The sequence below is a fragment of the Platichthys flesus genome, chromosome 10 (genome assembly GCF_949316205.1).
Source record: "Platichthys flesus chromosome 10, fPlaFle2.1, whole genome shotgun sequence".
Lineage (NCBI taxonomy): Eukaryota > Metazoa > Chordata > Actinopteri > Pleuronectiformes > Pleuronectidae > Platichthys > Platichthys flesus.
In genome coordinates, this window is record NC_084954.1 from 22,435,366 (window position 1) to 22,460,138 (window position 24,773).

The 24,773-nt window shown below is 39.0% G+C and overlaps 1 protein-coding gene across 2 annotated transcripts; it reads left to right on the forward strand.

Moving 5' to 3' along the window:
- The first annotated feature begins 1,135 nt into the window (after positions 1–1,135).
- Positions 1,136–24,764, forward strand: apoba (apolipoprotein Ba). Of its 2 annotated transcripts, none has more exons than XM_062397542.1 (29): positions 1,136–1,288; positions 2,081–2,122; positions 2,773–2,885; positions 2,980–3,125; positions 6,097–6,244; positions 6,508–6,648; positions 7,013–7,137; positions 7,232–7,308; positions 7,398–7,854; positions 8,211–8,355; positions 8,477–8,623; positions 8,833–9,044; positions 9,263–9,470; positions 9,573–9,743; positions 9,938–10,141; positions 10,994–11,167; positions 11,278–11,483; positions 11,573–11,755; positions 11,969–12,099; positions 12,348–12,558; positions 12,743–12,915; positions 13,017–13,192; positions 13,902–14,023; positions 14,109–14,482; positions 14,780–22,354; positions 22,446–22,557; positions 22,907–22,954; positions 23,060–23,246; positions 23,369–24,764. In XM_062397542.1, the coding sequence occupies exons 1-29, from the start codon at positions 1,231–1,233 to the stop codon at positions 24,497–24,499; spliced, it is 13,197 nt and encodes a 4,398-aa protein (XP_062253526.1). In that variant the 5' UTR covers positions 1,136–1,230; the 3' UTR covers positions 24,500–24,764. The 2 variants fall into 2 exon arrangements, with proteins under 2 accessions (XP_062253526.1, XP_062253527.1); XM_062397543.1 differs by having other exon boundaries at positions 22,922–22,954.
- Positions 24,765–24,773: the final 9 nt, after the last annotated feature.

Consider the following 24,773-nt stretch of genomic DNA (forward strand, 5'->3'; position numbering starts at 1 on the left):
AGGCTAGAGACTAATGGGATGTGTTGATTCTGCACCTGTTGATATGTCAATCCTGGCTCCTCTGCAATCATTCATACACACCAAATTCCTATCATCCAGTGAATCTTCAATTACTTTCCCATTCGATTCAGTCACCGAACCCCAGCAGTTTACAACAGTAAAATACAGCAGACACAAAAGCAGCGATATTAATCCAAATATTTAATAGTGAAACACAGACAGGGACCATTTCACTGCATAAAGACTACAAACGAGTAACTCTTCCAATTCAGAACAAACTGCAGCAGTTTTTCTATTGGCTGTCTGAACACATCAGCTTGGTCAAAGGTGAACAAAGTTGAACTCTGACCTGTGAAAAGAGCTGTCCGGTGATTGAACTGATACAGGGAATACTTGAGTTGTAAGTGTACTGATATTATTCACATGACCTGTTATTCAAGTTTCTTTTGTCTCAAAGTGTGCATTGATTGATTAAAAAATGCATGTCACTCTATTGTGAGTCAGCCCTAGTCATGAAGATTATAAAAAAGGAAAAAATGTTATGTCATGCTAATGCTGTTCTGGGATGTTGTCCATGCAATTAAACCCTTATGATATTGATTAAGGTCTTCTCACACAAGACCTGTAAGTCAAACAATAGTTGCTTTCAAAGACAATATTAAGAACACACATTTCTCAGTCATTGATATTAACTATTCATGAAACGGTTCTTGAATTAAAGAGGCAAAACATCTTTATGCAGGCAGCCCAAATAACCTTGATTTGGATTTGTTTAAACAATTTTCAGTCCTGTGTGTTTTGGTTGAGCCTGCCCTTGTTTACATTGGAATCATGACCAGTTTCTGTAATGTACAACGAAAAGTACAGAGAAGCATCCCACTGTCTTTATAGCACGTGACCGACCCCTGCTTGTGATGTGCAAGTTATACAAATTGCAATAATGTTGAATTCTTTCTTATTTATCATGTACTATGTGGTCTTAATCTAATATGAGCCAAATACCGAACATTAACAAACCTGTGATACTTTTTTTGTGGTATTGATTATAACTGTCTCTGCCTTTTGATTAGAGTTTGTACTTTGGGATGTCCTCTCAGGCTTTGTGTCTATATACTTCAGCAGGCCTGGAGCGACAGGGAGGGACTTTATAAATGGTTGGGGTAGAAGTGTTGCTGTATTAGTCAAGACAGAAGAGTTAAAGAACACAGAGCAAACTCTGTAGTATAGCCCATGATGGGTTATCGGAACCTGTGTCTGTTACTGCTGTTGAGCAGCTACACTTTGGCTCGTAAGTAGTTATCTATTTTGATTTAACAAATTGGATTAGGACTTGTGCTAAATCTTGCAAGCATGCTTATTTTTTTGTATTTTTTTGTAACACACACACATTCATATATATATATATATATATATAGTTCCCAGCCAACATACTTATAATTCAGATTTATCTGATTGTGCAAGGCCGTCCATTATACCTCCCTTCAAAAAGTCTACATGTGGTAGAGGAATTTACAGCAGATATTGAGGTTATTACAATATTTTAGGCTTATTTTTAAAATTGAGTTTTAAATGATTAAATAAATACATAAACTCCACGTTGAAATATGCATTTATGGTCTGTAAATATGTATAGAAACAGTATTTGAGTTCATCACACAGCTTACCCTTTGCAGTTCAATTACAGAATGTGTTATAAATGTATGGAAGTACCCATCTCTTTAAAAAACAAGGAAACAAATGTGAAAATAACCCACCCAGGTCTTTTTTATTTATTTGACATATTTGATGCCTAGACTTAACTTGCATTTTATCCTATTCTCGGTTAGTACTATGTAATCAAGCACAATCTTTTTTTCTAAATAGTTATCGTGTGTGTGTTTGTATTTTTCTTTACTTGCCCCAGCTGGTGATTTAAAGGGACATATAACTCAACTAAAAAAATAAATATTTTTATTTCTAAAAAATTTCGGCCCACGCCTTTTCAAGCCAATTGTACAATTTCTTAGTTGAGTTGTAATCAACAGTTTTTTTGTGACATAATGTTTAGTATTCACACAATAGTTAACTCTTTGTTTTCCAGAGGAGGGCAGTGACATCAATGAACAAACGTCAACATGTCTATGTAAGTAGATGTCATTTAATAAAAATTTTACTCAAAATCATAATTAAACAATGTAATTGAGTGGTTTTCATTAGGCTATTTTATTATTATGGTTTATAAATTGTTGCATTGAATTTTTTAAGCAATACAACCCCCTTAATTACTTTGAATTATTCAAATTTCGAAGCACTGGACTTTCTCAATTCCTAGAAGGGGCTTGATGCTCTTTGTACCTATGTGAGCTTAGTGTGTATGTGCTTAGGGTAGATAGAGGAGGTGGGTGATATGGTGTTCCTAACAGACACACTGACCTGCAGTGCTAAACTAATAAACACATGACTTGTTTTCAGGAGATAGCAGCAGGCTCTAGTGAACTTGCTTAGTGCTGTTTGTTATACAGTACAATAACAGTTTTTCATTGTTTAGAGCATCACTTACGTCATTCACTGCGGTTGCTGGGTCCAAAGGTTTTCCTCCCTGGTCATGATTTGGAAAGTTGACTTTAAATATCTAATGCAGAACAAAGTAATCACTTTAGGCTTGATATAGGGACAATAATCTCCCTTTTTAAGCCACTGTTTGAAATTAGTTGATCAGCACTTAGAGCATTGTCCAAGAGACACACATTCAGAGAGTCATTATAACTATGTGATACCATCCTTTTACTGCAGTGGCATCCAGATTCAAGGCCTACAAGAAATATGTGTACCAGTACACAACAGAGAGCAGAAATGGTGTAGTGGGCACTGCCAATCTGAGGAACGGCCCCAAAGTCTCTTGTCAGGTATGTGACTGTTATGTGTCCCAAACAAAAGTTCTTATCTGAGGTGCCTCTCTGTCTCTCTGCTGACCCCGTGTCTGCTGTAACATATCATTAGGTCGAGATCGAAGTCCCCCAAGCATGCAGTTTCATCATGCACACCAGGAACTGTGCTCTCAGTGAGGTGTCGGTCACGGATGCCCAGGGTCAGCCAATCTACATGCAGGCCCCTGGCTCGGAGGCCTTCAAGGCTGCCATGGAAAAGTTAGTGCAAACCATCTTAATGAGGGCAAATACACATGCAGTATTATGACATCTCCTTTGTGATGAGATGAAAAAGAAAAAGAGAAGAAGAGTAAATTTGTAAATGTTGGGTAAATTGCATTATCATGTACAAAGTTATAATTGAAATCTAAGGCATTTTAAAATCAAATAAAGTCTTGGAACAAACTGCCTTGCTATAATTTTTATCAGATTTTTTATTAGATGAAAATAATTATGACTTACTATCTCATTATTATGAGATAGTATCTCATAATTATGACTTACTATATCATTATTATGACTTCATATCTCATAATTATGACTTATTATCTCATTATTATGAGATACTGACTGCAGGGTCTGTCTGCAGGAGGGTGCGTTTGTGTGTGTGTGGGGGTGTGAGTTTGTGTGTATGCTCGTCTCTGTCCATCTATCAGTTTGATAATCACATGTATTTTTTAGTTATTAATCGATGATGACGGATCATGAGCCATAATCGTTCCATCACTTTAATCCTGATGTCTTGACTGTGCGCGTCACTTTACGTCTGATGTAATGTGAAGCAGGGGAATGCGTGCAAACGGTGTTTAAACATGTTTCTCATGAACTCAAACAAACACAAAGTAAACGTCAGTCCTGTACGTGTCCTAATAACTTGTGATTAGTGCTGGTGTTTATTGTTAAAGTGTAAAGTGAGCGCAGGTCTGAGGGGAAGTGAGGCGGAAACAGACTCCGACACATGCAGGACAATCGGACCTTTAACAAGCGTCTGTTCTGATCCTGAAGCAGCGCTGGTCCTGACTATGCAGCGGCGGCACATCGCTAAGACAATGAACGTAGCAGAAAAAAGGAATTGATTATGTTATGTCCCTGCCTCGATTAATAGTCGCCCACTTGTGAGAGACCGGCGGTTGTCTAACCCTAACCCTGCTCTGTTGCACCCTGCCCACAGTCACTATATCATAATTATGAGATAGTAAGTCATAATAATGAGATAATAAGTCATATTTATATAGAGGATTTTTATTTTCTTCATCACAGTGGTGGAAATGGGATTCCATACATAACTCCTAATGAATGAAAATGTTGCAAGATGTATGAATCTGCATCTTAAAATGTGATTGCATGTCAATCATTTGTTCAAAATTCTCCACTGCCCCAAAAGTTAAGGGAAAGTTATAATGGTTTTCCTCAAATATCTATCACTATTCAATAGCCATTTAAGAAGGTTGATCAGTGCTTTCTGATGTTCTTCAAGCCCTTTTTTTTTATTTAAAGTGAAATATCTGAGTCTTTACACTACACCATTGGTGAATAATGATATCAATATCAAATATATGTTTCCTTCTGTGTCATGACAACTTCAAAATACATTAAATTTAATAATAAAATAAAATGTTTTCCAGTTATTTAAATATGCAATGATTATACTCGCTTCATGTGTTACACCTTATAATTAAGAATTGTGATTTACCTCAGAAACTAAATAGTATTTTTACTAAAAACTCAGATTAAGGCTTGAAAGATCCTGTTTAATGCCTGAGTCTGAAATAATATACAGTATACATACCGACGTGGACACAATTGTTGGGACCCTTCAAAAAACCAACAATGGTTACTTAAATAACTTGACACTGACAAAAGTAATAATACATAAAAATGTACTTAAAATGAACTAACGAAAATCAGACATTGCTTTTGAATTGTGGTTCAACAGAATCATTTAAAAAAAAAAAGTATTGAAAATGGCCTGGTCAAAAATTATGGTATGCCTAGATAAGATTGAAAATAATTTGACCATAGGGACATGTTAAATTAAGGTGTGTCTTCTAATTAGCATCGCAGGTGTCTTCAAACTCGTCAATCTGCCTATTTAAAGGGTGAAAAGTAGTCACTGTGCTGTTTGGTATCATTGTGTGTACCACACTGAACATGGATCACAGAAAGCTAAGGACAGAGTTGTCTCAGGAGATTATAATTTTTTTCGTAGACAAGCATGTTAAAGGTAAGGCCTATAAGATCATCTCCAAGCAGCTTGATGTTCATGTGTCTACAGGTGCACATATTATTCAGAAGTTTAAGCTCCACAGGACTGTAGCCAACCTCCCTGGACTTGGCCGCAAGAGGAAAATTGATGACAAAATGAATAGACGTATTAGCACGAATGGTAACTAGAGAGCCCAGAACAACTTCCAAAGAGATCAGAGGTAAACTCCAAGGTCAGGGTCTATCAGTGTCAGATCGCATTATCCGTCGCTGTTTGAGCCAAAGTGGATTTCATGGAAGATGACCGAGGAAGACAACACTGTTGAAAGCAAATTATGAAAAACAAGACTGGAATTTGCCAAAATGCATATTGACAAGCCACAAAGCTTCTGGGAGAATGTCCTTTGGACAGATGGGACAAAACTGGAGCTTTTTGGCAAGTCACATCAGCTCTATGTTCATAGATGCAAAAGACTAGTTATGTACAAGACTATCAAGGCATTCTGGAGCGAAATGTGCTGCCCAGTGTCAGAAAGCTTGGTCTCAGTTGCAGGTCATGGGTCCTCCAACAGGATAATGATTGCAGTGATTGCCTCAGAAGGTTTTGCAAGGTTTAGCAATGTCTGATCTTCATTAGTTAGTTTTCATTACATTTGTATTTATTATTACTTTTGTCAGTTTCAAGTTATTTCAGTGACCATTGTGGGTTTTTCTTTATTTAACAGAAGGGTACCAACAAGTTTGTCCATGTGTGTAAATAATCTTTTATGTATTCCTAATACATCAGTTGGTATGCACATTGAGATATTATAATTATTTTACAGTAGTTCTTTGGCACCATGCTGTTCAGGAACGGGACACTGTCAGATTACTAAAACATATTTGAAGTGACGAGAACAAAGAGCGTGTAAGACTTTCCTGAGTTGAATTGCTGGCCATGTTTACTGTAAAATGTAACATCGTGGTTTGTCTTTTCTTCATTCAGGAACCCTCTGAAGTTCACTGTAGACGATGTCACCACTGTCCAGCTTTACCCCAAGACAGACGAGCAGGTCAACCTCCTCAACATTAAGAGAGGAATTGTCTCGGCACTCATGGTGCCAGTTGTGGAGGAGGGACAGCGCAGCATCATGGTTAGTATCCTCACACAACCCAAAGAGGATTAAAGCAAAGGCACAACTTCAGCAGCAGGGTGTGCACATGAAGATGGGTTGTTGCATACAGCTATCAATACAGCATTCATATGAGCAATCAAAGGAGGTAATACACAGTAAAATAACATGGAAGAGGCCAAATTATGGTAAACGACAACCTGCCAATTAACACACTTACACCTGCATGTATAATACTTTTAACATTTATGAGCTATGTCCCTGTTTTTTGTTGTTTTTTTCAGAGCACAGTGCATGGCCTTTGTTTTACGGACAACCTGGTGAATGGCACCACGGATGTAAAACTGTCCAGAGACCTCTCTCAGTGTGACCAGTTCTATAGCAGGGAACTCGCCAACAGCCCCTTGGCCCTGCTGCAAAAACTGGTGAGAGAGACAATAATACCTGCCTGCTGTTCCTTATTAAATATGTATAGCTTTGAGACCTATATTTCAGATGTACATATTTGACCATGAGACTCTTGAATTGTAAACTTTTGCCACTTTAAGTTGCCGTTTGTATTCCGCATCTTTCTAATGATAGTATTCTATCTAGTTTCATAATATTATATCCCTATTTTATTTATTTTTTTTCAATGGGATGTATCAATACAACCACTTGTATTTAAAATGGTATTACAAAAAACTGGGATGGATCCCGTAGGTTGCCAAAAATAAAATGAATTTGTCAAATTATTCCTGCAAATTGAAAGTTTACATTACTATGAACACTCACTGTTTTTGTTCCCAGCATCATCCAATGTCAAAGCTAATTACAAGCACTCAAGACTGTGACTACCAGTTTGATAACAGGGGAAAGCACATCTTGAAAGTCACATGCACAGAAAAACACATCTACCTGCCCTTCTCCTATGAGTAAGTAATCATTTGTATGATTGTTTGTGTGTGTGTGTGTTTGTGTTTATCAATATATTATACACTCTGCATCACCTTCTTATCTGCTTTGCAGGGACAATGGGATATCATCTGTGGTGAGCCAGGATATCAGCTTTCAAAGCTCCAAGAGGATCAACAACAGAGTATTTGGTGAGCTATCATTTGAAGCATGTCTGCAGCCTGATAGTGAAGGTTTAGTAAACTTCCTGGATTGAAAACATAACTATGTGTGTACACAGATGTGAACCCTAGCCAGAGCAAGCCTCTCCACTTTGAAGACCCTGACGATAAAGCTCCAGTCCAGACGAAGGACAATGCTCTTAGCACACTTCGGGACCTTGTGGATTTAGCAGGCACAGACCTGGGTGAGAAGAGGCCCAGTCTATTCCATAAACTGGTGTCTAGCCTGCGTGTCATGAGGAATGAGACCCTGAGCCAGACAGTCACTGAAATGCTAGATATATCAGGCTGGCTTACCTGGCAGGCTCTGCTCCAGTGTGGGACTCCGGAGTGCACAAGTGCCATCATCCAGGCCATCAGGACTATTGATGGGGTGTCACTAGAGATGGATGCTCTAGTCTATGGGCTGAGTCTACAGGCTAATCCTGATGCAGCACGTGTCAGAGATATGCTCAGCATGGCTCACTATAAACAGAGCAAGGCAATCATGTATGCTCTGGCCAACACAGTCAAGAAGTAAGTATATGGATGTTGTGGGTCAATGTTCCCCAAAGCTTAAATCCATGCAAATCAATGCTGCTATTTTCTCCACCACAGGAAGCAATTGTTTTATTCTCGCACTGATTGGAAGTGAACGGGAAGGTGAAGGTTCCCCACTGATAAATTCATAAATGCAAAACAAACTTTTGACATGATGAGATTGTATACAAAATAAATGCTGAGGCCTAAATTTCGCACCATTCACCTCTCTTCCTAAAGTGGAGATATTTAAACGTGTATACCCTTTAAAAAGGTTTTGTGACACAATGTTGTGAAAGCCAATCAGCATTGAGAATGAATGAATATAAAAATTTGCTGTCACTTGTCCATAGGTTCCATAAAGGAGAGGTTACTCCAGTGGTGACAGATGTGTCAAAGTTCATGGAGACACTCTTAAAAGATTGCTCAGGAGAAATCCTTGATGATAACCATGAATTTCCCACTGATCCTGATGAGATGTCCTTCCTTGTACTGAAGGTAATGATGATCACGCAAACATCTCACATACAGTCGTGTTGTCTTCACTTATGAGTCAACTTAGTGGAATTTGGTTCAAGATCCCATTATCCAAGATGTTATTTTTTTTCTTCTTCTCTAGGTCGTTGGTGTCATGGGCGAAGCCATGCAGGCTGTCAGCCCCAGCTTGATTTCCTCCATTTTGCAATGTGCTAAGAAAACAGACATTCCTTTATCTAACCAAAAGGCAGCTATACAGGCCTTAAGGTTGATGGACATGAATGATGAGGTAACACACATTTCTAGTACATGCATGGAAGTGTGATGATGAACACACCATGTGCTGTTTGAAATGTGAACAAATTACCATAAAGATAACAGCAGTAAAGAGCACCAAATCATGATTATAAATATAATATTATAGTTTATCACTGCCGATGGAAAAATGTGAAAATCTTTTGGACAAACATCAGTAATTTATCATTTTGTCAACTACAGGTCAGAAGCATTGTCATGGAGGTTTACCGGGACACGCAGAACTCCGTTGAAAAACGTATTGCAGCTTACCTGATTTTGATGAAGAGCCCAGATGAAGCCCTTATTAAAGACATTGTGAACGATTTGGAGAACGTGAATGACGAGCAGCTCAAGAGCTTCCTGGTCTCTCACCTGAACAACATCCGCAACTCTGATGAGCCACAGATGTATCAGTGAGTAATCAGCCAGCAGCAATATAGTATTACAACGAAAATGTACAATAAATAAATAGTTTACTGTCAACATCAAGAGGTTATCCATGGATTCTTGGCATGCATCATGTTTACGTGTCTGGTAAAATCTTACAAGAAGTTTTGATTTGAGAAAGAAAATAGTATTATTGCTGTTTTGCCCTGATGCATCTGAAATCCTCTTTATGCACCTCCCAAAGACTCAGGGAATACATTGAGTTGGCCTTGACAGACCATCCATCAACTCTAAACATGGTTTTTGATGGCATGTCACACAACTACAAAATAGACTCTCGCCTGGGCTCAGCACACACCAACATCATCTTCGATAGCAGGGATACTTTACCGAAGGAGGTGATGCTGGAAACCACACTTAGGGTTTTTGATTACAACTATGACATCTTTGAGGTATGTTTTCAAGAACACATTTGTATATGTAGTGGAGGCATTCACATGAGCTTTGCAAAGATTTTTCAAACAATCGATTCTATTCACATCCACCCCATCAAGGTTGGTGTTGAGGGAACAGGATTTGAGCCAACAATTGATGCTTTTTTTGGAGAGAAGGGTTTCTTCCCTGACTCCATCTCCAAAGTCATGTACTGGGCCGAGGACAAAGCCCAGGTGCTCAAACCTGTTTTGGACAGAATCGCCCCAGACAGAAATAGAATGAAAAGACAGGTGAGGAGATTTTTGAACAGACTTTTCATATTGTGCTTGACTATGCTACATGAATAAAACATTGTCTCAACTTGAACATTTACTACTGAAAATGAAACCTGTTATGATGTAACTTGGAAATACTGTTATGTCTGACCGGTGTGGCAGCTTCATTGCTTTTGCATGGATACAAGCTAAAACCTAGATGTCCTTAGGTCCCAGAGGATCTTCTGAAAGACATCACAAACAGCCTCCAGAAGCTCATGGATGAAGTCCGTTTCTCTCAAGCACCGGAGGCCATCACCTATCTCCGGCTTCTGGGAAATGAGATAGGTTACTTGAAGTCCAGTGAAATGAGAAAGATGGTTGAAACTCTAAACATGTACTACCATGTTTTCTTCAGGGTTCTACCAGCCAAGGTTAGATCTGTTGTTTGCTGACATGAACTTTGTCTCTTTAAACTGTCTTTTTTGTCCAGAAATTATTAGTGAATTTATGAAAAGTATCAAGGCCAATTGTTTAACAGCATGAACTTAAAAATGTTGTTCCCTTGGCTATATGACTAAAAACAAGAGTTCACAAGGTTGACAGCTCAATGTTGTGAACTAAGGCCTTGGCCAGATCTTGTATCAACCTGTAGAGATTCGATCACAATGGACAGGTCGCAGTACAACAATTCAGAGCTGCCATTAGAATTCATCTCCACATGCAGTGACCACTTGTGATTGGATCTCATTTAGCAGATCTACACTGAAATAAAAATAATGTCTCATTTGAAATTTTAAAAATGATATATATGTGGGGCTAATACTAATATTATAGCAGTGGCCACAAATAGATTTGTTGGACACTGAGTTTAAAAGCATTTTTAAGTTCTTTTAATGTAGTGATTTGTTGCAACAATAGAGCTGTCTACTTGGGATTTGGATCACCTCAGACAGACGTTAATACCAGGTCTGAGCCAAAGAGTTGGTAGCCATGCCAGCAGACCTGTGGTGCTTTATGTAGGCATAGCAGTACTTTGAGCTGGATACCAACATCAGCATGCTAATGTTATCATAATAACAATGCTAGGCAGTGTGATGAAGGATATAATGATTATAATGTTGATTATGTCTCACAGCAACCTTTTACATGGAATCTTATTTTTTTGCCTTATTTTGAGTCATTTACATATTTGATTGAGCACTTTAATGAAATCAGTACTTATGGTGAAATACGCAACTGAAAGTGATGTATTCATAGCAACTACTGTTTTTTCCTTCCAACAGTTCCTTTCGTCATTGGTTTCCAGCACTGACAATGAGGTCTTTGCCCACTATATCTTCATGGAGAGTGCTTTCTCTCTACCTACTGCCTCTGGCTTCCCTCTGAAGTTCTCAATGGCTGGTGTGTTTGCACCTGGCGCCAAAGGAGGTCTGGTTCACACGGGTCGTAGCGGGAAAGTAAGTTAGGCTCTTCATTGTAGCCTACATTGAAAAATAAAATTATAATTTTAATTAAATGAAACTGGGTTTTTGTTTACAACTATTATGTTGTGTTCTTCTCCTTGCAGACTAAATTATCCTTCATGCCATCACTTGGGTTAGAATTTATCACAGAAATGGGTGTGCACATTCCAGACTATGTGGAGGCTGGGCTTGAGATGCACACTAACATGTACCATGAGAGTTCCGTCAATGCTGAGGTCATTGTGAACAGAAACCAGATGCGTCTGTCCATACCTGCTCCTAAGTCAAACATTCAGTTGCTTCGTATCAGGTCAGTGTCACCTGTGTCAAATGATACAAAAGCCATTTAACCGTTTTCTCTCAGTATTCATAACTGTCCTTTTTCCTGTTGAAATACAGCAACAAGCTGCTGTCAGTCTCCTCCGGTCAAACGAAAATAGTGCCATCACTGGTGGAGGACAGGACAGACTCAACTGACTGCCAGCTCCTATTCAGTGGTTTGAAATTCTGCAAAATAATGCGTTACTCTAATGCTCCTTCCATGGACAAGGCCCCATATTTCCCCCTGACTGGAGAAACCATGTAAGCGGTGGCTGAATTATGAAATATGAGTTTGGGAGGATTTTCTGATCTGAGATTTCTGATTGTTGTATTTTATATTTGGGTAGCTAATACATCAATAGTGTAGCTCTGTAATTGTTTGATATTTACATTTTCCTAATGGAGTCCTCCTTTATTGAATCAACAGGGTTTTTCCAGAGTGCCAGATTTATTGAAACATTTAATCTCACGCAGGTTTGCAGTGGAAATCCAGCCTACAGGAGACATTTCAGAGTACACGGCCACCATCACTGTTGAAACACTCAGAGAGGGTAAAAAGGGTCATCACAAAGTGGACACTCTAAAGCTAACGGTGAAGGCAGAAGGTACATTCATTATAAAATATGTGTATGTTTGTTTGTATCTATATGTGTGTTGGCCAGCTAGTAATCATACAGCTAACATATGCAGTTGTGATTAAAAAAAACAATGGGTATAAAAAATGCAATTGAACATAACCCTGGATTTTGCCTGACTGTCCCAAGTCTGCACTGTCATGACCTTTAATCGTTAAGAATTCATGAATGTACACAATAAGCTTAGGCTAAATAAGTTTAATATCTGCTGTTTCTAGGTGATGATTCAACAGAAGCCACTGCAACACTGAAATACAACCGCAATAAGAAAATTTTCACCTCTGAGGTCGTCATTCCTAACTATAATGTGGAAGCAGGCATCAAGCTGGCGGTAACTGACAGTGATGCTAAGGAAAAGAAAATGCGAGGTATCACCATTGACATCACAAACAGGAACATCCCACAACTGACTCTTGTTGGACGTACAAGGTTTGTACTGTTGTTCTTAAAACGTCCTATTTCATGATAGACATTGCTAGCCTGTCAACTGCGCTGCCTGGTTTCATGACCCTTTAGACAGGGAATGAGTGGATGAGAAACATCCCAGGAAATGCAAACAATTAACCAATTAAGTTGTGTCTTATCAACATACATGTCGTTTATTAAAATTTAGGCTTGACATGATGAAGAATGCCATGCTGCAACTCCAGATGGTCATCCCCTCTCTGAAGACAGATGTGTCTGTCACTGCAACCCTAAAGAGGGATGAAGATGTTCTCATGGACTTAGAGACAATCATCAACCTCCCTGAGACATTGTACCAACAGAGAGCTTTACTCAGATATGGTAACTTACAGCTATTCAGTCAGATCTTCAAGTAATAACTCAGATTAATAATACTTATTTAATAATAAGTGTTTGCATGCTTTTTGACTTTTTCTTTACAGATGATGACAGGTTTGAAGTTGAACTGAAATCCAACATGAATTCAGAGATTCACAAATTGATCCCAGATGTAACAAATTATCATGAGCAGCTGCAGCAGCTCATTGACGATGTCCTGGACCAGAAAGTGGCAAAGTCTGATATGAAACTTCGTCACATAGTCAACAAAGGAATTGAGGTATGTGCTTTGACATTTGACACTATATTGTTCTTCCTAAAACCCTAAAACATCATTGCAAATGTGTGGTATTGGCCCCTATCAATTCTGATTCAATGACATATTGAGAAAATCCATCTCCCCCTGTAAGATTGGTGGAGGCAGGTAGTTAGGTACAAAGCTTTATGAAAAAAGTCCGTGACATAAATCGCCATAATTAAAACATTGGGCAGTTGCTACCAGACTCAGATAGAGACGGTGGACTAGTGGCAGAAACTTGGACTATGGGCAGAAAAGGTCTCTGGTTCGTCTCTGGTTCCACTCCACGGGGAAACAACAAAAAGACGAACCTGGATTGATCTGTCCAAAAATCCAAAAGGATTCTCCCTACCCTGTCTAGTGGCACCTTACTCCCCAACATCTGCTCCCCGGGCGCCGTACATGGTTGCTCACTGCTCTGTGTGTCCTGAACCAGGTCAAAAGCAGAGGTTTAATTTCCCTACCTGCATGAGTGTGCCTGTGCATGTCTGTGCATGTGTTTGGGACTAATAAATAAATAGAGATCCTATCCAGTCCAAATCCATTTTGATAGGCGAGTACAAAGCTATTCGACAAAGAATCATCATGATTCTCTCTCCCTCTCTGTCATTATGTATAATTTGAGTGCTTTACGAAGCATTGCACTTTCTGGTTAACGGGAGATTTAACTGATCTTCATGTCACTCTGAAGGCAGGTAACATATGGCTGGACAAATTAACAGCACGCCTTCCCTACCTTGCAAACCTACGAAGTAAAAGAAGCATCTCAGATCTCACCTTGCCTGCTGTGCCTGAGAAACTATTTCTACACTTGTAAGTATTTAATCTAGAGTTTGAAAATAATTGTTTTCAAATAAGTATGGCCTTAACCCCCTTTCCTTTTTTTTCACCTCAACAGTGACAGCTTGTTCCGTTACCAGTTCAACAAGGATAAGCTGGCTGTCTCGCTTTCTCTTCCACTTGGAGGCAAAAAGTCAGAGGAACTTAACATTCCAACCACTTTGTCTATTCCCCTCATAGATTTACAAGAGATAGGCCTACATATCCCTGCCAAAACCTATCCATTACCATCCTTTACTATACCAGCTTCTTTGGATTTCACTGTACCCCTTCTTGGTCTGGCGGAAGCATCCACCAAGATCAACAGCAATTTCTACCAATGGGAAGGCTCCATCACTGGGGGCAACAACTCTGTTGATTTCCCCAGCTACATAGTTCAGTGCAAGGCCATGGCTCAATCACCTATCAACTTATTGTCATACAAGCTTGAAGGTAAGAAACTTCCAAAAATGCAGATTATTCATAATAAAAAAAATGCTGTAGGATTTTGCTGTATTCACATAGATTGGTTAAGACTAAGATGTATTTGTGTAGTTTTCATGCAATTGAGTTTATTCCATCTGGATATCCATCTGACACACATTGCAGGGGTTCCTGCAAGATGTGTTAAAATGTGCATGAACTAATGCTTAACATAACAGAAGCCATCTGTTCAGAGCATATTCTAGATATTTTCCTGTGTAGTTACAGATAGTTATAGTAATATAATTTATTTTTGTTTGTGTCAAGGAACTGGGATGACGTCTGGAAGAGCTAATGACTATCTCAAGTATCTTCTAAATACTTCCTTCAGCCATAGCCTCATTGACACAAGCTTCAGTGTCATAGAAACCTTAAGGATTACAGATAAATTGAAGGCAAACGCTAACTATAAGATGGAAGCCTCAAGTCCAGTGGGCTTGCAGGCCTCTCTCTATTACTCTGCCCAGTCAACTTCCACTCTAGATTCAGATGAAGTCTCGGGAGATGGCACCCTGGATGTATTGCTTAGAATAGGTTCATTCTACACCAACTCCTCCTACACAAACAGCTATAATCTGCGTCCACAAGATAGAGAGGGAAGAGGAGAGTCCACCCTGCACTTTGACTCGCCATTCATACAAATTCACAACAGAATCCATGGAGTCTATGCAAACTCTGAGTTAAATATTGTGTCTAAAACCAATGCCCAGGATGACATCCTCAAGCATGTAGCAGAGCTCAAGTATAAGAATGCACAACTTATCCTAAAATGCAATGCTATTGCCAAAGTCATGGAAAAATCTGTCAGTAACAAAATTGAACTTGGTGTGTCTGATCATATGGCCATCCTCCGAATTGAGTCACAGGCAGATGATGAAACAAATAGGGCCTACTCACTTATAACAGGATCCCTGGATTTGAATGGAGTTGAGGTGAACTCTGAAGGTTCCCTCACATTTGCCACAGGTCGTGGATTGCACAAAGCTTCTGTTATGTTTGGAAGAAATGGTCTGACCACAAGTGGAACTAACGGCATTCAATGTAGCCCTGTGACCATAGAGAATATTTTCAATGGTGCCATAGACAACAATGGTGCTTCCCTGTCCTCATGGACCAAAGCAATGGCTGAGGAGAGCCGTGGAGAACTGAACATTGAGGGTAAAGTCACAGGTGTGGAGGCCTCTTTGCATGGCATACTCAAGGGCAATGCATATGATGCAACCACAAGAAACAACTTGGATATTGTCCTCAACCATCGAGCTCTGAATTTCGCTAGCAATATCATGGGAACAATGAAGCAGATGAAAACAGAAAATAGCCAAACCCTGACTCTCACTCTGTGGACCCTAGCTCTTACCTCAAAGACTAACAGCATCATCTGTGAAGATGTTTACTACAAGCACGAAACCAATCTTGATATGAAGCCATTTGTTGCATCAGTTGATATGACAAATGACCTCCGATTTTATGACGTCAGTTTGAAAAATGAAGGCCACATGAAGCTTGAGCCAATTAAGTTGGATATGAGTGGAACAATAATGGGAGCATATAGAGAAGAACACATCATTAAACATTCATATGAACTGACCTATGAAGATATGGTTGGTACAATGCAATTCAGCATGACTGGAGATATAATGGATGCCCAGCTAAGTCACAACTGTGAGCTTGAGTTTGCTGGACTTTTCTCAAAGTCAAAATGTGAAGCAAGAATAAACTCGAAGCCACTACGTTTGGACAGCACCATTCGCACCATGGTCGTGCCTTTCAGTATCGCTATTGATGCTCTTGTCAATAGTGATGGAGAAATTAATCTATATGCAGAGCACACTGGACAACTATACAGCAAGTTGTTAGTGAAAGCTGAGCCTTTGGCTCTTGCATACTCACATGACAGCCGGGTGTCAAGCACACACTTCCTTCCAAGCGGAGAGTCTTCCACTAATTTAGACAGCAATGTTGATGGCCTCCTGGCCCCGAATAACCAATATATGACCTGGAAAGTAAAATCTAAACTGAATAACCATGCATACAACCAGGACATCACTACTTACAATAATCCTGAGAAGATTGGTTTTGAGTTTTCAGGAGCAATATTAACAGACATTTTCAGCAAACTGAGCAAAGACCAGAGATCACAACCAGAAACAGAAGAGTTCAATGTGGCTGGTTTCCTCAAGTATGACAAGAACAGTGACTGTCATATCATTGATATCCCGTTCATTGAGAGCCTTCCTGCTGCTTTTGAGAGTCTCAAGAACACACTTGTACAAGCGTTAGAATCTCTTCAACATTTCATCAACAATTTAAATATTAATCAGCTAGTCACTGATTTTAGAGCCAAGTTAGATTTACTACCAATGCAAGTGAGGGACTTCATGCAAAAGATTGAATTAGAGAACAAAGTGAATCAAGTAAAAGCAAAACTAGATTATTTGATCACTGAATTTGCAGTAACAATTGATGACTTGGAGGTTGTGATGAACAATTTGAAAATGAACTTGGAAAACACAGTGATGGACAGTGCCACTAAAATAAGAGAGCTCATCCTTACAATAAAAAACAATCTCAAGGAAGGACATCTTTTTGCCAAGATAACCAATTTTCTCTCAAAGATTGGAAATCATCTTCAAGCCTTGGATGAGAAGTATGAAATCAAGCCATCGCTTATCAAAGCACTACATGCCATTGAGGACATTATCCGACAGATTAATTTACAGAAACTCACAGAAACCAGTGCTGCATGGCTGCAGAAGCTTGATTCTAAATATAGGATATTAGAAATATTAAAAGACAAACTGTCCGAACTAAAACAGACAATTGAGAAGTTAGACATCAACATGTTTTTCCAAGATGTAAATGACTACCTTCTCTCAATCAATTTGGCCATGTATTTTGAGGAGCTATCATATCAAATTCCCTCTTCGGAAATAGCTAAAGTGATTGAATCTATGAATGATGTTATCGTTAACTGGATTGATGAATATGAAATCCCCCACAAACTCAACGGTGTGTATGCCTATATTAGGGATCTTCTTTTAAAATACAATCTTGACAGTAAACTTAAAGAATTAATGGATCATATGGTGATTCTTGTCAAGGAGTTAAAAATTGAAGAGACCGTTCAGTCTGTAGCAGATGCTTTGAAATCTATCAACATTGAATTTGTTTATGATAAAACCATGCAATTCATCCACAGTGTGACGAGCCAGCTTAGAGCAACTGACTTTAAGAAAAACATTGATGCCCTTAATGAACAAATATCATTAATGCTAAAGTCAATGAAGGAATTTGATCACAGTGCATTTGTTGATGAGATCAACAATAAAATAGCTGACCTAACAAACTATATCAACGAGCAAATAAAAACATACGAGATAGTTCAAAAAATTGAGGCCATTAGGGATTTCTTTAGAGAGATTCAAAACTCCATCTACACATATTTGGATAAACTCAAAAACACAAATATTGCAGAAGCTGTAAAGAAACTAAAAAATGTGATCGACACTACATTTTACAATGACATTAAGATGAAAGTGCAGGATCTCCTTGAGGACATGAGACAAAGAATCCTTGATATGGATATCAGAGATGAAATGTACATTCACATTCAAAGAGCCAGTGAATCCTACACCAATATTGTTGCCTACATTACTGTGCAATTTAACCAGCTGATAGAGAAGATAAGACAAGTGGTAAATGACAATAAGGTAATTTCCCAGATAAAGCACTCTGTAGATAGAGTTTTGGATGCACTGAAAAGAGCAGAGATTGAAGTTGGCACCTTTACTTTACCTCTAACTGACCTTGTCATTCCGTCATTTATCATCAATCTGAACAGACTGCAAGAGATTATCATCCCAGCTCAAATATTAGTCCCTGAGTTTACTATTCTGAACTCCTACACGATCCCTGCCTTTACCATAGACTTCAATGAAATCAAAGCAAAGATTGTTGCAGTCATAGATGACATCAAAGAATTTGAAATCCAAATGCCTGACCCTGAGGAAATATTTGGTGACCTAAAATGTCTCTACCTATTGGACCTACCAGATTTATCATTCTCAGAAATAACTCTTTCAGAAATAAAATTTCCAGCCATCGTCATCCCCAAATTAAATGTTAAGGACTTTGAAATCACAATGCTAACAATTCCAGATATCAATTTGCCTCAGGTTCCCAGTGACATATGTATCCCAATTTTCGGTAAACTCCATGGAGAATTTAGAGTGAATTCCCCACAGTATACTCTTGTAACCACGGGAAAGATTGAAAACTCGTCATCCACAACAAAAAACCCACAGTTCACAGCCACTATTATCTCTCATGCAAAATCGCCAATTGAGCCCCTTGAATATAAATTTGAAGCCACTGCTCAGTTGGGTGCTCCCAGAATGAAGAAGCTGCTATTCACAGAAACATTTAAAGCTACACACATGGCCTTCTCCATTGATCATGAGGGATCCATAACACTTACAGGCACGTCTGCTGAGGCTTTGGCCAAGTCTAATACCAAGGTCACAATCCAAATGTACACAGCAGACTTGGTCAACAATATGTCACTTACTTTGAAGAGTGGAATCTATGCAGCCATAGACACAACGTACAATCACAATGCGGACATCCCATTAATTGAAACTTCAAGTCAGGCATCACTGAAACAGAATATTGCTGCTGCAATAGAATCTGGCAGAATTGCTGTGACTGGAGAATCTTCTGGTAATGGCAAGTGGTCAATTAAAGACTACTCTGATGAAGGCACACACACAAGCAATATAGATTTAAACATCAATTTCAGCACTGCAAAGTTAACGTTTGCTGGAGAAACAGACAGTAAGGCTTTGAAATCAAAGCAATCGCTGACTGCTGAATCAGTAAGCTTAAGCCATATTACTGTTGAAGCACTATGTGAAACTGAAGTCCCATCTGTCAAGAAAAGTGTTATGGTTCTAAATGCACAGACACATATTGGTGACTTGAAAGTTGCACTGACTGCCTCTCATGATGCGGAATTCACTGGGAGTCTGACTGGATCCATGTCCAACTCGTTGGACTTTTTGGCACATCCATTTGAGATTGTGCTTGACATTAAGAATAAAGTGAACTCAAGAATGTCCCTCCCCTTAAAACTCACTGGTAAAGTGGATCTCCAGCAGGACTATGGAGTCATATTAAATGCTGACAAGCAGCGTTCTTGTTGGTTTGCCCTGGCAAGATTCAACCAGTACAAGTACAATCATAACTTCACAGCAGAAAACAATGATGTAGACATCTTCTTTTACTCATCAGCTACTGCAGAGGCTAATCTGGACTTTCTGACTGTTCCTCTCTCTATCCCAGAAATAGTGGTCCCTTATCTTGAAATTAAAACCCCTGAGGTCAGACATCTATCTCTGTGGGAAGAGGCTGGATTCAAAACCCTACTTACCACTCCTCAACAGTCATTCGATATGAGCCTGAGGCTTCATTACCACAAGAACCCCGATTTGCACAGCATTGAATTACACCTTGAACCAATCTACAATGCCATCAGTGATAACGCTAACATCATTCAGGCCCAATTTGAACAATCAAGAGACAAAGTAGTTGTGCTTCTAAAAGATTCATACAATCGGGCAAAGTCACAGTATATCAAGCACAAAATTGACACTTCTAGCCTGCCTCCAAGAATCTTCACATTACCTGGATACAAAATACCGATACTAAATATTGACGTTTCTGCATTCAGTGCTGAGATGCCGGCTTTTAGCTACTTTGTTCCTAAAGAGGTTAGTACACCAAGCTTCAAACTTCCAGCACTGGGTTTCTCTGTACCATCTTATACCCTTGTGCTACCATCTTTGGAGCTACCTGTCATCCATGTTCCAGAAACTCTAAGTGAAATAAAGCTGCCCACATTTACACTGCCAACCATTCAGAACAACATTGTGATTCCAGCCATGGGTAACACAACTTGTGATTTCTCCTTCAAATCCACAGTGATTACCTTGAGTGCTAATGCTGGCCTTTACAACCAGGGAGACATTGTTGCTCGGTTTGGTGCTTCCTCAACATCTGTGTTTGATGTTTTAAATGGAAAAATGGATGGCACAACCAGTCTGACAATGAAGAGAGGACTAAAACTTGCCAGCACTATATCCATTGAGCACAACAATGTGGAAGCAAACCATGAATGTGCGGTTAGTTTTACAAAAAGGATCATGGAAGCTTCTGTAGCTAACAATGCAAAAATCGATCTACCCTTCCTCTATTTAGAAGTCAGCCAAGAACTCATCGGAAATACCAATATCAAGCCAACTGTTGCATCCAAGAAAAAACTAAAATACATGTTTAACATTCCACTGCTTGAATCCCTAGGCAAAGGAAACCTTGATGTAAACTGGGCACTGGAGGCACTTTCTTCCTATGTTTCACTGGAAATGTCTACCCAAGGGAAGTCCGACGTAACAACAATGGGAAGTTATAATTTTATTGGATACGTAGAGAATGAGGCCAGTTTCTACCTTAATGCCAACCGCATGCGTTCAACTGTCCGGACAACCTTAAACTCAAACATTAAGACAGAAGAGAAGCAAAAACGAAGCTCAAACAATAACATATTCCAGGTCGACTTGAACAAGAACTTGGCTCTTGAGGTTTCCTCCCAGCGAATGTTTGCAACAGTGGATTACATGTGCAATAACAATGTTAAATCAGCATCTTTCAACACAAATGGACAGCACATTGTCAAAGGAGAATTGGAATTTGTTCCTTTAACTAACCTCAAGGCTATGTTGAACATTGATTCAAGTCAGCCAAGTAGTTGGGGTGATGTTGGACTGATTCAGAGCATCAACCTGGCCATCAGCTCAGAGAAGCAGTCCCTTGCCTGGAGTGGTAAGGGAAAACTGACATCTCTTACCCATGCTTGTGATTTATTCATGTTGAACGATGAATCTCAGGTATGCATGGATTTGACTGAATCCGTGGAGGGCCACCTAGCTTTCTTGAAGGCAGTAAAGCTACCTGTTTATCAGAGGACCCTCTGGGATGTGCTACAACTTGATAAGGTCACAACTATGGACAGCTTACAATTCCTTAACATATCATATGGCTTTGTGTATACAAAGTCTCCGGAAGGCCAGGAGTATGCAATACCATCTAAACTATTTGAAAATGGAATCACTTTTAGCATTCCTGAAATTCGCATTCCTATACCAGCTTGGGGAGAACAAATTTCACACTCCATTAAGAACATTGATGTGCGATTTGAAACCTCTGATGTTCCTGATCATCTAAGTCTTCCACCTGTGATCTCAATTCCACCCTTTTATTTGCCATTCACCAATTTACATGTAGAACCATTTACAATTGATCCAAAGAACCTGAACATTCCAAAGGAAATTACCACCCCAGCCTTTGAAATCATGCTTCCTGGTTTGCCAATAATGTCAGTGCCCAGTTACGATATTAATATTGAGTATCTACAAGGGAAAATGTCATTCCTTTCATTCAAGATTCCAAAATATGAAATCACAGTCTCATCTTTCACACTGCCAAAATCTTTTAGCTTTGGAGAGCATACCATCAGTCTCGATGAGGTTACACGCCAGATTTCAAACTTTGAACTTCCAACAATTACAATTCCAGAACAAAGAATTGAAATTCCTGAAATTGCCCTACATTTTCCAGCAAGCGTGTTTATCCCAGCTTTCGGGTCTCTTAGTGCCACTCTTAAGATGTCCTCCCCTATCTATAATGTATCAACAACTGCCAATCTGGAGAAAAAGGACTCTAGCCTTGCAACCTCACTGAATTCCTTATGCACTTCTACCATGATCTTCTTGGAATATGACTTTTCTGGTAAGACTAAATCACATTCTATTCGACCATTTTGTCTGAATTACGATATTGCAATATATAAATAGATCGTATTTTCTGGATGTCTCCTCAGCCACTGCAAACCTTGGATTTGATAATGGAGGAATCGATGTAAATGGGAAAGGGAACTTAATCCACAATGATGTAAATGTTAACTGGCAACATGTTTTGGCGCGCAACCTGAGGTAAGTGTATACAATATATTATCTGCTTCTATATATATTTTCCCAGATTAACCTCTGATAAAGGAAAAAATGAGAACATAGGTGGAATAAATTAAGTAACAGTTGTTTTTTTAAAGCTAAATCTTGGCATACAACTCAAAGTCCAAAGAGATATAGTATTAGTCAGTATTCTAAGAACCAATTTCCATTTAGTTACTTAATGATTCTTTAGCAGAATTTTTAGATATCCAATCTCAAAAAGGCTACCATGACATACTGAAGCAGTCTGGTAGGTGTCATGAACGTATATGTAATACTGTTGCCCTTGGTTGAACAAAATAAATCTTGATTAATTGTACTTTAAATATAGCTGTTTTTCTTTCAGAATGAAACGCCAAGCTCCTCTGCCTGACTCGATGTAAGCCTTTTTTTTTTTCTGCATAGTTCAGCACTTCTCATAAGTGTTTGTGTGAAATAAATGCACACTAAGTAATACTCCCTTCACACTTTTCCTGTTTTACAGGGAGTCTCGTCATACTCTTAATGTGGACATCACCAGCCCAACATTTAGTGATGTGAGCTTCCGCTTCGCTTCCCGCAAAGATGGCATCACAGCCTCCATGTCTTCTCCAACATCCGGCTTCCTTGGACTGCAATTTCAGCGAAAGTCTCCATCACAAGTGATTGGAAAACTGTTCAGTCGCTACCTGGTAAATCTTTTATTTGCATATTGTTGTCAAAATCCCAAATTGTTTTAAATCTTCATATGACTCACGGTATATGCTGTGCAACCTTTAACTGCAATTCTTCTCAATTTTTCCTTCAACTACAGTCTACTCCTGAGAAGGATACTGATGTTTTTGCTGCCAAAGCCACATTGAGAAGCTCTCAGAAGTTAATCTTACAGATGTCATGGAATCTGGATTTCCTCAATGATGCTATTGAGGGTACCAAGGAGAGGATTCCTGCTATGAACAATGCTGTACTCAAATTCATTAACAAGTATCACACTGCCCACTTTGGCTTTGACCTCAACCGAGGCAACATGAAGCTAAAAAACACAGTTTCCAATGCCATCGAGAGAGTCTACAATGAGGTCCCTATATCTCTTAACTCACTGCAGAGTTCAATCCAACACCTTGGGGAGTCAATAAATGTGAAGGTTGTTTTAGACAAACTACCTCACGAGGCTGAACAAGTGTTGCAACGTGTTGATAGACATATAATCGCCTTGCTAATTGAAGTCAAAGAGTTGTTTAACGCCACAAAATTTACAGTGCCTGGATCTGAAGAGAAGCTCTCGACATTATACATGTTTGTTCACGCTCATAGGTCTCTATCAATAGCCACTGACAGGGCAATCCAAAGGTTTGCCCACCTCATGGAGAAGGTTTCTAGATACATCAGGGAGGTTGAGTTCACCATACCTGGGACCAAGGTTATTGTCAATGTAAAGGAGATCATAGAAAAACTGGAGTTTACTACCAGATCTGCATATGATCAGCTAAGAGAGTCACTGCATAGGGGGTTTAGTTTGCTTCATGTAACAGTTAATAGCCTCTTTCAAGTGATTGTTGAAAAGACCAAGAATATTATTACCTACCTGAAAGATGAAAAGGTAGAAATTGCTTCTCAAGTTGACGCTGTCTATGGAGAGGTTCTGAAATCTTCAAAACACCAAGTTGAGAAGGCAAAGAGACAGATGGGTGAATACAAAGACCTTACCAAACTAAAGATTCAAGAGGCTTATAATGCTTTAAATATGGAAAGTGCAAATAACAATACCAAGGAGTTTATTTCTATTTTGCAATCACAGCTCTATGGAGGACTTCATGAGGGTGTAGACCTAATGAGAAGGGCATCACAGAACACAGCACCATACATTAGAGTGACCAATAAAAAGACTGAAATTGAAATTCCCTTACCCTTCCGTTGGAAGTCTTTCAGCAACTGGCCAATGTGATCAAGTCAGTGAATCATGGATTTCTTCATCAAGGCTAACGACATTTATGTCCTGATAAAAAAAATGACTTTTTGTACATTGCCAATAAATATTAGTTTATGGGAATTTTAGTTCTTATGAAATATACTCAAGTTATTCTGAAGTGATATTGCTTTATACTTGACAATTTATACCGTTATGCCCAATTAATGTTTAGCATGTTTTGAAAGATTGTTTGATGATGGTGGTCAGTTAAACAATAAATAAAACAAATGTTTGCATTTCTCACAGTAAC

Excerpts from the sequence above, each read along its gene's own strand:
- apoba (XM_062397542.1), top strand. The coding sequence starts at position 1,231 with ATGATGGGTTATCGGAACCTGTGTCTGTTACTGCTGTTGAGCAGCTAC. Across the intron at positions 7,138-7,231 it reads TACCTGCCCTTCTCCTATGA|GGACAATGGGATATCATCTG; the intron begins GTAAGTAATCAT and ends TCTGCTTTGCAG. Across the intron at positions 12,100-12,347 it reads GCTAACGGTGAAGGCAGAAG|GTGATGATTCAACAGAAGCC; the intron begins GTACATTCATTA and ends TGCTGTTTCTAG.